Source organism: Parambassis ranga, chromosome 16 (assembly GCF_900634625.1).
Source record: "Parambassis ranga chromosome 16, fParRan2.1, whole genome shotgun sequence".
NCBI classification, from domain to species: Eukaryota; Metazoa; Chordata; class Actinopteri; family Ambassidae; genus Parambassis; species Parambassis ranga.
In genome coordinates, this window is record NC_041036.1 from 11,740,301 (window position 1) to 11,755,018 (window position 14,718).

The 14,718-nt window shown below is 40.6% G+C and overlaps 2 protein-coding genes across 4 annotated transcripts; one reads left to right on the forward strand and one right to left on the reverse strand.

The window, feature by feature from the left end:
* On the reverse strand, nt 1–2,765 carry LOC114448290 (protein NDRG1-like). Its single transcript, XM_028425162.1, has 12 exons — nt 2,609–2,765; nt 2,417–2,522; nt 2,154–2,274; nt 1,965–2,027; nt 1,828–1,888; nt 1,541–1,627; nt 1,350–1,406; nt 1,070–1,236; nt 882–981; nt 754–789; nt 600–651; nt 1–491 (listed from the first exon to the last, which is right to left on the reverse strand). The coding sequence occupies exons 1-12, from the start codon at nt 2,657–2,659 to the stop codon at nt 265–267; spliced, it is 1,128 nt and encodes a 375-aa protein (XP_028280963.1). The 5' UTR covers nt 2,660–2,765; the 3' UTR covers nt 1–264.
* A 5,233-nt stretch (nt 2,766–7,998) lies between these two features.
* Nucleotides 7,999–13,023, forward strand: LOC114448685 (protein tyrosine phosphatase type IVA 3). Of its 3 annotated transcripts, none has more exons than XM_028425811.1 (7): nt 7,999–8,334; nt 9,705–10,125; nt 11,783–11,915; nt 12,009–12,101; nt 12,192–12,322; nt 12,428–12,502; nt 12,590–13,023. In XM_028425811.1, the coding sequence occupies exons 3-7, from the start codon at nt 11,820–11,822 to the stop codon at nt 12,705–12,707; spliced, it is 513 nt and encodes a 170-aa protein (XP_028281612.1). In that variant the 5' UTR covers nt 7,999–8,334; nt 9,705–10,125; nt 11,783–11,819; the 3' UTR covers nt 12,708–13,023. The 3 variants fall into 3 exon arrangements, with proteins under 3 accessions (XP_028281612.1, XP_028281610.1, XP_028281611.1); XM_028425809.1 differs by having other exon boundaries at nt 8,001–8,334; nt 11,778–11,915; XM_028425810.1 differs by lacking the exon at nt 7,999–8,334 and adding an exon at nt 8,604–8,745 and having other exon boundaries at nt 11,778–11,915.
* Nucleotides 13,024–14,718: the final 1,695 nt, after the last annotated feature.

Below are 14,718 nucleotides of genomic sequence, written 5' to 3' on the forward strand. Positions count from 1 at the left end.
TCATAAATACATTATAATTACATGTGATGGCCTCAGTTTAAAAAAAGAAAGAAAGGATGATGAAATTGATGAGGGGGTGTGGACATACACACCCAGCTGGAGCTATAGGTATATTGGAGGGAGGTCACATGGTCTTATGGCTTTTCATGCAGACTTAGTGCAGATGAAAGGGCACAATTAAGTGGAGTTGGATATAGAAAGGAAACTAGAGTGACAATGTTATAGTGAGGTATAAAGTGCATGGGATAAGGAGGAGCCTCCACTCTAGCATGCCACTTCAGTGGACCTGGAGATGGCCTGGTTTGAATTGGAAATACTCTCCATTGAGACGTCGGTGTGTGCACGTCCTCGCTTTTCCTCCAAGCCATGTGAGTGTGTCCGGCCACGCTGCAGCTCATTGGTGTGTGCGCGGCTGCGAAGGCCTTCAAAAGATGACACGCTGGAGCCAGAGGTCGTCCGTGACCGAAGTCTGGTCATACTCCTACTGGACACTGCAGGAAGTGGACGGAAAGCTTTACTATATTGCATGAGCCTTAATAAAAATGGATGAGATCAGTTATAACAAAACACTGAACATCTTAAGATTAAACTGCACTTACAGTATCCCATCCCCTGGATGAAATATTTGAGGGCTTCGATCACTTTGGCTGGCTGTGGAGAAAGAAATAAAAAGTATTACACAAATGGTCCAACCAATCAGAAGCAGATATCTTACAGTGTTGTCCAAGTAGCCCATAGAATGTGTGAACAAACCTGGACCACCTGAGGAAGTCCTCCACAGTCAGCCATCTGAGAGAAAGCAAACAAAAAGGATTTAAAGAGGGAACTTTTTTACCAGTAATTCCTCTGCCTGCCACTTCCAGTATTATCTGTTCAGTTACCTTGAGCAGTGTAGTGTTGGTGGGGTTGAGTTTAGAGTTGCAGTCGACCACAGCCTCCACAGCTGGGGAATTATCTCCTACAACCAGCAGAGTGGAGCACCTGTAAACCAACACAGGCATGAATTTAACAGAGGCTGGCTGTCATGTTACTCATAAAACCCCTCAAAGGACGTGATGGTTTCACTAACTTGAGGGTCCTGAAGTTGATGTTTTCTCCAGGAACAGGCCTCTCCACCTCCAGAGCACTGCGGCTGTTGTAGGAGCGGATGAACTGACTCACATTGGACTGGTTCATGGTTGTTGTGATGTGGTGACGGTATGTAGCTATGAGGTCATGGTTGGTCTGAATCTCATCCTGGAAGACAAAGCAAACATAAGAAGTGTCTTTACCCTGCAGATTCATATTTTAGGAATAAATATGTCACTTGTTGTTGTTGTGGTTACTTAAAGTTGACTCTGATGACTTACCTTTCCAAACAGGTGTGTGATGACTGTGTCTGGAAGAGTGTGGGTCCATTCAGTGATCTGTAACACACACATATTTCCACCAGATTAGGCTCTATTTAGTTTCAATAATAAAAATAAAGAATACCAGTGCACACTGAACAGCACATTAACTATCAGACTAATAGTAACACACACACACACACGTTGCTTACCTTGTATGCAACAGTATCCATTATGCCTTCAGCGTTTGGGTTGATGTTGATCAGCACCAGTCCATCCACCAAATCAGGATGATTCAGCTACACAGAGTACAGATTAGTCAAAACTTCTGGATTTATTATAATTTAAAATTAGCCATGCACATAGCAAGAGCTGTCACTCATCTTCAATCTTAGAAATACTGACTTACTGTAACTCGGAAAATTAGTTTATAGTCTATTTTTCAAAGTAAGTGTAAAATGACTTAGGTTTAAATGAGATTAGAAAAATCTAAACTCACAGCAAATTTCGCCAGGATGTACGCTCCTGCTCCAACTCCCAGACCAATCACACTGTGCAGCCTGTAATACACACAAAGTTTGAATTGAAGTAGAATCCAACCAACAGACTTTAGCACCAGCTTCAGGTCTGACATACCCAAAGTGTTTGAGGAGGGCAGGCAGAGCTTCAGACAGCTGGTCCATAGAAGGGTAGGCATGCCTGAGGGGTCAAAAGTCAAATTACCCATCAGTAGGAAGCCACTGTGTTTACCTTTGAATGTGTACTGTACATACAAGCACTCTAGCAACTATTCCTACAAACTCAGTAATAAAGGTTTGTACTGACGCAGCAGGCAGAGTTTTGGCGGCCTCATGTTGTCCTGGTGCCTCAACGTGAAAAACAGTTAAATGTCTGGTGATCTCCTGCATGTCTACATGGTTGAACAGAGTCTCAAAGCAGGTTTTGTCTGTAAAAAGAAAAGAAAGCCTCAGAGCGATACATACGAAACTCATATCAGAGTATTCAAACACTTTGTACTTGCTGCAGGGACCTTCATTTTGTATCCAGATGTGTTACAGATATATATGGGTGTGTGAATTTGAACTTACGGTTCAGTCCGACATCATGAAAGGTCAGGATGACAGGCCGGTTTGCCCGCAGAGTCCCTGTCACGATGCAGTGGAAGTCTCCATACGGAGTTTCCACATGCTCCTCCTGAAGTACAAACATGCAGACGAGTTCACGTGATGAAATAATAGAGAGTCTGAGTGGTTTGCTAGTTTGCTCGCAGTGATACTCACAGTGATCTGGGGCTCAAAGACGGAGTCACAGTCGTTCTCCTCCAGAACCATGGCTTCTGATGCAGAGTAGATAACCACAGGTGTACAAGCAAACACGGGGCAGATGTTCTCTGTGTAGTGGAGTGTTTTGTTTTTCTTCCTCTCCTAATGAGCAGTCAGATAGCACAGCCACTCTGCGTGTACACGACAGGCAGTGTGTTTGAGCTGGTTTATATACCCTCCGAATCTGATCTGTGTCTAAGCCCTAACCTGGATCACACGTGGCCAAATGTCCCTCTCTTTTTTAATCCCACTTCTGGCAGGCGGCTGGATTTCCACAGAGAGAAGAGGATTTCTGCAGGGATTTAACAACAATCTACATTGCATATGTAAAACTACATTGTGAAGTTTCCACACATTTAAATATACTTTGATGAAATCATCAGACACAGACACTTGTATTGTTTTCCTCTGAGATTTTACTTTTTGTTTTTATCAAACTTTGTTCTTCTTAAATTTGGCTTTGAATAATTTATACAAATGTCATTCATCACAACCAAAATGTGACTTTTAAAGAGCTTGATTGGTGTTAAATAAAAATCATACAAGTGAAGCTTGTTATTTTTTGCTGTGAGGTGTTAATCAAAACACCTTCAGCCAAGCCGTGAGCAGGTCAGCTGTTTAATCTTAGAGAGCCATCTGTTCTTCACAGCAAAGCGGCCTGCTCCCATTAGTCCAGTAAGATGACCTTCCTGTTAATGTAGGATATTCAATTAATTTGATCTCTGCAAGTCACATATAGTTCAGACAGCTGCTTCAATTCACTCATCCAGCCTACAGTGATCTCCTTTAAAACATCTTAACAGCATCCAGTCAACACTGTAATCTATGCAAATCTTGGTCAACAATAACATTTTTATTTTGAGGGTAACACTTAAACAGATAAGTCTTGAGAATCTGAGCAGGTGTACAGGAGTAAAAGTGATGGTTTTATCATTTGAAATGTGTACATTTGAGTTAACATGTTACAAAATCAGTTACATACAAATAGATAAAATGTTTATGGACCGTTGTGCTTAGAATTAGTCTCTATGGGAAGCAATTACAGAACATATTGCTGATCAGAAAGTCAGTTCAAACCTTATTTTAGTTTTTGCAGAAGACAAAATATACTTCTAGATTAGTAATTTTCTGAATTCCTGTAGGGAAATTAGGTTGGTTAGGCACCAATATACAGGTAAAAGTGACAGTACACACATACACACAGCAACACATGCACAAATGTACATAAATACACATATGAAGTGCATCTGAGATGATATATAATTATATAAGCTGTTGGCATATTATTTCAATTTGTATCAAACAAGATGACTGTTCTCAAAACTCTGAATCCCAAATCTATAACATGCTGAGTCAGTGACATATAGGACACTCCTTATTGATATTGACATAGGGAGGGCTGGACAGACGTATCTAGACTTTATGCTGCAGACAGTAGCAGCTGGCGGGGCGGAAACACAACAGACTGCACGGTAAAAATGTTCTTTAAGACATGATGCCACCACTGCTTTGTCCACACACACAGATGAGAGCTCTGTGTTTAATCTCTTTAGTGGTGGCTGAAGAGCAGAAGGAGGCAGATGGCTCTTACTCAGCCTCACGTCAGTCTGAGGCCATAATAACATCATAGGAACTCTGACTAAGCTCTGGCCTGCTAGCCTATTTCGGCATTGATCATTGCCCCATTTTCTGGGAGACGTGTTCGGTGATCTGTGATCCCAGTGACATTATATGTAGCAGCAGCAATTTAAAAGTGTGCTTCTTTTTATATATTTTGTGTTTACACAGAAGCAATATCAAGCCACATGTATCATTGCCTCATACTGACATTTATAAAGGAAAGTATATAATGTCCAAGCAGGTATTATAAAGGGCCACAGCATGATGATGGTATAACATGTATTTTTAAATCAATATTGCTACTGCAGAGGAATGTAGGCTTTTACTTACCCAAGAATAATTTCATTAACAGGAGAATGTAACCTGTTGTCAGGCAGTAAACACATTCTGTAAATATTTGCTTTATTTGGCCTGGAGCATCATCTTCCCAGTAGAGTCCTCTAGAGGGAGCTGCAGGAAAACTTTCCACATGCTGTTTTTCAAAACAATGTTTCTTTTTTACACCTGAGTACATATCACTTATGTTTGCTAGTTCCTTCATTCTTTGCATTTTATTTCCTGTGAAATTTAGATTATTAACTTAAATATATTTTAACAATATTTAAGGATGCCATTTGGAATTTTATTCACCTTGTTTGATTTGTCTATTACACCAAAAACAAAAACAGAGGACATGGATAATAAAATGAAAAGTAAGAGACAGTCTTTTTTATATAAGATTATATAAACTGGTATATAAAGGTGTATTATCATGCTGCTGCAGCTGGTTGTCATGGTAACTCTTCAGTCTGCAGGTGAAAGTGCTGCCGCCCGACTCTCAGTTTTCAAAACATTCTAATTATACACGCAGCAGCTGCTGCCACTTGCCACATGCTCAACTGTGTGTGTGTGTGCGTGTTTTTGTTGTTTGTAAGTTGTGTGTATGTGTGAGTTCTTCTGCATGCATGCTTCTGAGGGTGCATGCTTACGTGCAAAACCACATGGCTGCTTTTATAATATGATTAGTTGCAAAGGTATGTAGATGTATTGTCATGGACCGAGTTCTGCTGTGGAGTTCAGGGTAAAACCTTCACTTACTGCAAAGAGAACATTTCTGGCTGGTGAAAAGTCAAATCATGATTTGATGAACTAGCTGTCAGTATGTTCACCAAACAACCAAACAACCAAGCAGATCAACAAAGGGTCAACAAATACAACACAACAATCTATCAATAGCTGTTAGCTTTGTTGCTTTGTTGTAGATTATTTAAGAGTATTTAAGAGAGAAGTCTTTGTACAGAAAACCATCAGGATGAAAAGCTTGTGACCTGTCGTCACATCTACAATATGCTCTAAACTGCCTGCACTTCCTCAAAGGACACCGATCGGTCAAAACCATCGGTGGGTCAACTGCAAGCATGAAGCTTGGAGGCTGCGTGGGGTCAATTATTAGGATGTAAGAGAAAACAAATTGTTGTATGGAAATGTAAAATAATAAAAAATAATTCTATCCTTTTTTGACTGAGATGATACATCACATCAAATCTAATGTACAAAACATTATCAATACAGCTTGAGTGTAACAATATAGTATTGACACAGCTCAAATCAGGGAGCTCCTGAATGACGGTTTAAGCTAAAAGATATGTCATTAACACTTGTGTGTGAATGGCAGCTTACACTCTAAAAGCTATGAGAAACTACACTTCCCTTTCATATCCAGTTTCTTTCTAGATGCTCAGGGAATTACATAGTATTTCACACAGCAGCACGAGTGGCAGGGACAGAATTACAAACTACCTCAGGGGAGGGGACGCACTGTGTAATCGTATATATCAACCTGCTAAATCAGTGTAAATGTGCAGCTCGTCTGCACTTCAGTCATTCATCGTGAATCTTCTAAGGAGGTGGATTAGGCTGGAGTAGTCAGAGGAATTACAAAGTGTAAATATGTTGTTATATCACAGTTAGGGGTGTCGTTCTTGTTGTGATCTGCATTGTGACTGACTCACTTGTTTTTGCTGAAGGGTATTTATCAGAAACAAATACAACTGGATGAGAGCAGGAGATCCTGAGCCAGATTAACGCTTCTCTATCAAGATGATTGGAGGTTTAAATAGAATCAATCATTGCATAATGACAAGAATAGCTTACCAAGAAGGATCTAGTACCACAATGTTTGTGCAAGTGTTGAGGAATAATTAAGAAACACAACACTGTTATTTAAATGTTGTCCAAACTGATATTTATTCATTCAGTGAGTAAAATGTTAAACGTGTCTTTCAGTACTTTAAATGATTTATAGCCTGTTTAAATACAACAACATTTAAAAGATAATTGATGAACAGATGAAAAATCATGAGAAGACTAATAACATAGTTTCACTTCATGATCTAAAAGGTTGGTCTTAGAACACTTGTTTTTTTTATATAGAACAAAGGATGACCACAGGTGAAGTGAAGGTCTTTGTGGTTCAACCCACTGCTTTACTGAAACTGGCCTGGCAACCCAAGTGTCCTTTAGGCTCCTCCAAAAGCACGAGACTGCCAGCTGAGGACTGACCTACTCGGTATCAGCTCAAATTTCCATAAACCATGTTTAGGACACCACACTGCTGCCTGTAGCCTCAAGACAAACAGTCACACAAGAGCGAACTGGTCTGCAAGTAAGAAAGAGTACCTGTGACTGTGTGATATTTGAGATGACAGAAATAAAAATTAGGTGTACAAAATACATTTTGCCTTAGACTGCACAGAGCGGACTACAGTCTACAACATAAAGTATATATATATATATATATATATATATATTTATAATTGAATCATCTCCAAACTTAGGACCAAAGTTCTAGTTAATTACATATTGTGTTTTTGTTTATATTTTCATTCTGTCTGATCTGTCTGTCTCCAGCTCTAAGGAAGCAGTACACAGAATATAATGTAGCCATGAACAGTAAACATCACATTTCAATGCAAAGAAGTGGAAAGAGTTCAAGTAGTGCTTCAGCTAATTTTAGCTAGTAAGAGGTGGTTTCAAAGCCCTGTGTGTGGGTGACCAGTCATGTCCACTCCAAGTGATTGATAGTGAGGTGAGGTCTGTGCTTGTGACTGCCATGTGACTCTAATGTCTATACCATAACTTGGCAGACAAAAATGACCCTTAAAAACCTGTCTGCCTAAACTCTTCTTTTGTATTTCTTTTAAGCAATCTCATTTACTGTTGTTGCTGTGGAGACTTACACGCTGTTTTCTGGTTGTGCGAACACAAACAAACCTGGTAGTATAAAGAGAAAGTTAATTCCTTGAACTGGGACTCAATGAGTTGACTTGTCCAATCTGTCTGGTGGCTCAAAGGACCGTCTATTTTTAGACGATTCAGGGAGGGGAAGGAGGGAGAGAGGGGGAGAGGGAGAGAGGGAGAGAGGGAGAGAGGGAGAGAGGGAGAGAGGAAGGGAAAACAAGAGCAGGTCCAGGCAGACACACATATAGAGAGCAATTATTTTGAACATTTGAACAAGTTATATTTAAACAAAAAACACAACTTCCTGTTAATTTTGTCACTACTTTGTGAAGGATCATAGGCTTGATTGGCAGTCATGGGTTTCCTGGAAGGGTAAGGGACCCCTTCTTTAGTGGCTGCTGAGGGAGGGGGGGGGGCAAGAGTAGAATGGCTGAAGAAATGGAAAAGGAGGAGGAGGTGGAGGGAAGATAGGGAGGAGGAGGAGGGGGGGTGAGGCTCTTCTCCTCTCTATGTAAGAGCATTAACTGTAGAGTGTTCTGGCGGTGACAGGGCTGTCAGGGTCAGATGGCTGCTCAGCCTGATTAGACCAGCTCACAGCAGATCCTCAGCCCAGCACACTGCACTGTTACAGCGAGGTAGAGCTACCAACTGGCACATGCAGCCAGGCTTACTGAGCAGGGCCAGAGGGGATGAGGAGAGGTGCATAGGTTAGTGTCATAGTGGGGCAGAGCAACAGGTTGTTGTCTTATTTCCTCTGCCTGGTCTTTCAGCAGGAAAAGACGTCCACTGCAGAAGAATTGAACACATTTATTCTGTGTTTGGAGATGACACTGATGAGCTGAGCGGTAAGTCTTCACTTGTATTGACTTTGCTGCGTGACGGTTGATTATAGATAATGATCACATACAGCTTCCTGATTCTGACATAGTGTCATAGCAGGTTTCACAGCTTTTGAGAAAACTAGATAAACGAGATAATTAAAGGGAGCGGCAGCTGGCAATCAAGCTAATCAAAGGAGTTCAGTGAGAGTAGGAAGGCAGGAGTGAAGCAGCTCTGCAGACTGTTGTTGCTGCAAAAATGTGATGTGTCATAGAATCAGCCACTGGTATAGATAGAGCTATAAATACAGCTGCAGGTATTCGGGGGTTTACTATAACAGGCAGTCAGCTGGTTGTATGTCAGCATTCTGACTGTTGTAGGACTGCTGCTTCTGCAGGACTGTGTCAGTGCTTTGTGGATTTTCCTGTTCCACTGAGGTAAGAGGAGCGGTTAGGTTCAGACTGAGGTGTCGGGACTTTTTCACGCTGATTAATTCTTCTATAGTAAAACCACAACTTTCTGTCTGCAGAGGTGACTGCACTGCTGTAGGGTTTATCCTGTGTGGGGCCACCACTACTGTCTTGTTGTAAAGCTACAAGCTTACCGTGGCTCAGTCAGCCTTACTTCACAGACACTCTTTGGCACCTCTAAAATAATACTGAGATCCATTTTTATTCTCTTTGGGCCCTGACTTAGCCTATGGTAGAGCAAACAGCTAGGATGCACCTGTTTTTCCAACATAAACTGCTCTCTGAGGAGCAGAAGGCGGCTTTACACCTTTAATTGGAAGTACTGCTGCTGTCAGGTCATTTCATGCTGTTTTTATCAAGTCGTGTTTCTCACAGTCCAAAGTGACATTTTGTTGGATTCATTCAGCATTTTTTGTACAATAAATATTGATTTTTCACATTTGGACTCTATGGAAAATAGCTGACCTCTGATTAGTGGTAACACAGGATGAATTCAACAACCTGGAACAGACTACACTCTTCTGGAAGAGTGACTGAGTAAGTCTGTGTGTGATTATGAATGTGTGTGTGTGTTGGAGCTGAGGTGAAGAGGTGACCACAGATTACCCAGATTAACTCTGGGCTTTCCCTGGTTGTTTGTCTGAGTGTTTGAGCGGGTGGAGGGTTACAGCCTGAACCATCTTCCTTCATGTTTCTCTCACTGAACTACTTCCCAAGTGGGACCTCCTGGAACCAGATCTCAGTTTTTGTTACTGAACAAGAAAGATTTACAGAAAACAACTGCTCTATTTCTTATTCTCTTGAAGGATGAGCCGATGTTTTGTTTTGAGGCTGGAATAAGAAAAATATTGTTAGTTTAAAATAGTTTAAGGTTTCTACTTCATTAGCACCACATTTATTTTTCTGCTCTTTGTTTTGCTCTTCAGAACCGCCAGTTGATGGAGTTTGTGCGACAGACTGGTGACTACTGCCACGCTCAACACATCTAGACCTGGTCTAGGAGGATGCTGCACCATGCAGTCCAGGGGCCATGAACCCTGAAAGACAACTGGCCTCCGTGCTCTGAACCAGCCAGCTGATGGGGTAACAAGTGGAGCTCCGGCACTAACTGGAGACAGAAGGAAAGAGAGAGCTACCGAGAGACAAGAGAAGAGCGGGATCAGTGACGATCACAGACATAAAGCAAAAAGAACGCTGACAAACTGTAGCATCCTGGACTATAAGGATACACACACCTGATGGAATAACAATCACAACAACTGCAAAACACACAGAAAGTCCAGACTCACCCAGAGATCAAAGAGAAGCTGAAGACACAGCAGCTAACTGCTACAGCTGGAGCTAAAGGTGAGGGGCGACTGGTCACCAGATCTGGACTAAATATAGGGGTGCCCCCTTTACCTCCACTTCATTAATGACTGGCCGGCTATATGATGCTGTGGTTTCTTTTTTAGGTTGGTCAGTATGATCTAAACCAGCTGCTAAAATTCACCTTTTGTGTATGTATGTCCAAAGACATAAAGTCAATATCACGTTTAATACTGTATACAGGGGATTAGTGCATTTAACCATGTAATTCTAAGGCTTCAGTATACGGTCATTGTTCCAGGACAAGCTTCAAAATGATCTATCATCAAATTTCAGTTTCACGCAAAAATTCAGAACTCTTAGTGTGAAACTGAATTTTCAGGCTCCAACCATTGCACCCACTGAAGCAACAGTAAACAAGAGTCATTGTTATCGTAGTATCATAGTGCTGGTATCGCTGGGAAGAGGCTTCACTGTAGTTCTTAGAAAGTGTGAGCCTGTTGCTGCCAGCCTCCTGTTCTGTGAAATGACAGAGCAGTTTGGCAGGTTCATTTATTTTTTAGACTTGTATCTCCTAAGTCATCTCTAGCTTTGTTTATTCACATTTACAATTTGACCTTCTGCATTTGTTTAATTTTGATTTTTTGATTTTGATTTTAAATACTTTAATAATCCCATCAGAGAAATTGCTTAAGGCTGCTCAGCAAAGAGTGCCACACACCAGTGAGCGCACTGGAGGCAATGCGGGTAAAGTGCCTTGCCCAAGGACACACAACAATGACTAGGGAGGAGTTGGGATCGAACCACCAACCTTCCGGTTATTGGAAAACTCATAACAAATCATAATTGAATCATAATGAATACGTTAATCTGAAGGCAAGAACAGAGACTGGACAAGAAGCACCAAAGAAGACAGGCCAATGCCAGCGTTACATTCAAAAATACAGCAGGATAATGAGAAATACTAGACATAAACATTTGTGTGTAACTTTTGCATGAAAGAAATACAGTGATTTTTTTAAGATTATTTCCCCTTTAATAACAACTACAAAGACTGAACTATATTTGTATATATATTTTAATATATTTAAAGTTAAGCAAATTTAAAGGAGTGAGCACTCATCATGGGTGTCAATGTGTCATCAACACTGAGGGTTGAGGGCTGTTCTACACCCTTTTCACCATCAGAGACCATGCACAGCATGATGGGAGTTAATTTAACACTTCAGAGTGAGGTGCTGATCAAGCAGCCTAGCCTTCACCAAAAACAGTCAAGCAAGCAAATGAAATAAAACACACACACACACACACACATTCGGCGTTTACTGCAAGCGTGGACTGCAAAGGTGTTTATTCAGTTTGATGTGTGTTTACTTTGTTGCCAAGACTCTGATTAGAAGATTAGCTTAGTGCTCACTCTGAGTATCACACTGTTTGTTGTTTTTACTTTCCAGAAAACAAAATGTGGGAAAGATGGTGTGTGGTGTTACAAGGAATTACATACCAAAAAAATGTTTTCTTGCCATGTATTTTCACTCGTATAGCTAGACTAAGCTAATTTATTTGCTAATGGTTGAGCTGTTTATTTGAAATTATAACATACTGTGACCAAAGCAAAGATATAAACATGAACTCATGCTTATTTGTGCTCTTTGACTTTATGATTAACCACTAACTGATCACCTGTAAAGGTTAGAGGCCCTCCTGGGAGGTCAAAGGTCACACTTGCCACCATGAACCGTCCTGCTCCAGTAGAACTGTGCCACAAGAACATGAGATTCCTCATCACACACAACCCCACAGACAGCACGCTGGGCTCCTTCATAGAGGTGAGAGCTGTGAGACAAAGAACAGAAGTGTTATAGGATACATATAACTGAAAGTGAATGCATGAATGTGCGTGTGTGTGTGTGTCCTTTCAGGACCTCAAGCGTTACGGTGCCACAACAGTGGTCCGAGTCTGTGACATCACTTATGACAAAACACCTCTAGAGAAAGATGGCATCACAGTTGTGGTAAGAACACAAACAAACACAATATATACTACATTTAAAAAACAATAAACACTAAGAGGGACACAGTCAGTGTTTGGCCCTCTCTTTTAGGACTGGCCCTTTGATGACGGAGCCCCACCACCCAGTAAGCTGGTTGATGATTGGCTGAGTCTGCTGAAGAAGAAGTTTCAGGAGGATCCAGGAAGCTGTGTAGCTGTTCATTGTGTGGCGGGTCTGGGAAGGTAAAGAGATGCACAAACATGCAAATATTCATAAAGACACATTACTGAATTGATTTGCTGCAGACACAAAGAGGACTCACTGTGTTTTTGCACTCGCTCATTTAGGGCTCCTGTGCTGGTCGCTTTGGCTCTCATAGAAAGCGGGATGAAGTATGAAGATGCTATTCAGCTCATCCGACAGTGAGTACATCTCTACACGACATCCTACAAAATGTTGGAGCAGCTGAAATGACAAACAAGTGTGTTTTTTGTGTGTGTGTGTTTCAGGAAGCGTCGTGGAGCCATCAACAGTAAACAGCTGACCTACCTGGAGAAGTATCGCTCGAAGCAGAGACTCCGCTTTAAAGACTCTCACACACACAAGAACAAGTGTTGCACAATGTGAACACACACTCACACACCTCAGCAATTTTTCTGGAAATTCACCCACACGGGCCTTGTGTCATTATCACAAACACTGATACACAGTACAAGGGCTTCACCAGCCCACAGGTAGTCTGGAAATGTAGTTTTTACAGACATTTCATCTTTCTTTTATTTCAAGGATCATGTTGTTGAGCGTTTGTTTCAACACAGCACACAATGGAAAAAATAATGAATGACACATTATCGCGTGTTTTTGATTGTATTTCTGAAAAAGACACAAAATAAATGGAAGGAGGATGTTTTCACTTTCAGATTTTCCTGCAAACAAGTAAAAACACGGTGTGTTGTTCATGTTGCCTGAACAGATTAGGTGAGGAACTGATTTTATAACTGTTGAACGGTCTTCAATACCTCAAACCTGATATGATACTCATCCAAAGTGTCTAAACATCAGCAATCTCAGGGTGTAAAATCACACTCAGTATAATTTTTTTTTTAGTATAAAAAAAACATTTTTTAAACATTTTTGAGAGACTACATCTTAAAATCATTATCGTTATTTTTCCCCTGTTAATGCAAATCGGCAGTTCAGGTTGACATTTGCATGAAACGTTTTGGTAAACACGGCGCCTTCATTTGGTTTTGTCACGGTTTTAATACCTTGTGCTCATGTTTACATATCGGTGTGTGCATTACATTACGCTTTGTTTACTGAGTTGAGTTAAGTTAAGTTTGTTAGCAGCCTTAGATTCCTAGCCAGGTTTGTATCATAAGAAAATAAATTTATTATAATATGACTGAGGGATGTAATCTAGATGTAAATAATAATATATATTATACATATACATGTGTATCACTTGTGTTCTTCTTGCAGGGTGAACCACTCCCCATTTATATTGGTTACTAAAAAGTATTATATGTTTCATATTCCTGTGTCCTACACATTTGGGTTTAACCTGAGGCTAATTTCTTGCCTAAAACATGGATAAATTGAGGTGCTGGTATCATTTCAGCACCATCACATGATAAGCTTAGGCTGCAGCTCCTTACACGTATCAGGGTGGTTTTTTTTTCTTTGTCATTGACATAGCATGCACTGCTTCTGTTAAAAACATCTTTAACCACCTGTCCTGAACAATCTGTGTTAAAATGAGAGGCTGTAACATTCAATTAAAGGATCAGCCAAAATGTGAATTTTAACAAATTGTTTGTTTATTGTGTTTGTTTGAGTGTGTGTATGTGTATATGTGTCTGAGACTGGTAGGTAACTGATAATTGGGACAGGCCTGGGCTGATTTTTGTTTTTTCAAAAAAGGTGTACATGTCATACATCTGTAAATTTTTTGCATTGCTTAAAAAATGTGTCATTGTCCCTAACTTTTTATAGATGTCCATGTATTCTCCTATATCTGATAAGTTCTATTTAGCTACATGTGAAACAAGAGAACAGAGGATGGGACTCACTAATTGTGAGACATTTGCTCAGTTAAAATCAGCTTGATTCACTCTGAATCAAAACAAAAGAAAGTGCCTTGGAGTTGTATGTCTCCTCTTACCACTCGTGACTTACTTGTGGACTTCAGTTGTGTCTAAGCTTCTACGGCAGTTCTGTGCCTTGGGGCCCCTATAGGGGGAGGACAGAGTAAACTCTGCAGGACCTGCAACACTTTTGCTGCTTGAGGCTTTTATGTAGGTTTTTTAAAGGGTAACCCACATGGACCCTCTATGTCAGTAAGCACAAAAACATAATCAATTCTAACTTACACACTACAACATGCACTACATAATGAACAGCCACTCGGCTGTCAAACATGGTCTGAAAAATTACAGCAGTCAAACACTGAGAAAAGCTCACGTGGAAAAACAAGAGCGCAGCCAAACATTTTATTGAGGACAGATCAGACTCCGCGGCTCACTGCTACCATCTAGTGGCTCAAATAAAAACTCCTGCCACAACTTTATTATTACAGACAATTAATAATTATAAGATCAACACAGATCTATGTTTCTATGCTTTCTAGAGCTATATT

Bases quoted from the DNA above. Each gene is read 5' to 3' on its own strand.
- LOC114448685 (XM_028425811.1), top strand. From the start codon at position 11,820: ATGAACCGTCCTGCTCCAGTAGAACTGTGCCACAAGAACATGAGATTC. The intron at 12,323-12,427 runs GTAAAGAGATGC...TCGCTCATTTAG, and splicing joins TGTGTGGCGGGTCTGGGAAG to GGCTCCTGTGCTGGTCGCTT. The intron at 12,503-12,589 runs GTGAGTACATCT...TGTGTGTTTCAG, and splicing joins GCTATTCAGCTCATCCGACA to GAAGCGTCGTGGAGCCATCA.
- LOC114448290 (XM_028425162.1), bottom strand. From the start codon at position 2,659: ATGGTTCTGGAGGAGAACGACTGTGACTCCGTCTTTGAGCCCCAGATC. The intron at 2,523-2,608 runs GTGAGTATCACT...TTTGTACTTCAG, and splicing joins TCTTTGAGCCCCAGATCACT to GAGGAGCATGTGGAAACTCC. The intron at 652-753 runs GTTTGTTCACAC...CTTTCTCCACAG, and splicing joins GACTTCCTCAGGTGGTCCAG to CCAGCCAAAGTGATCGAAGC.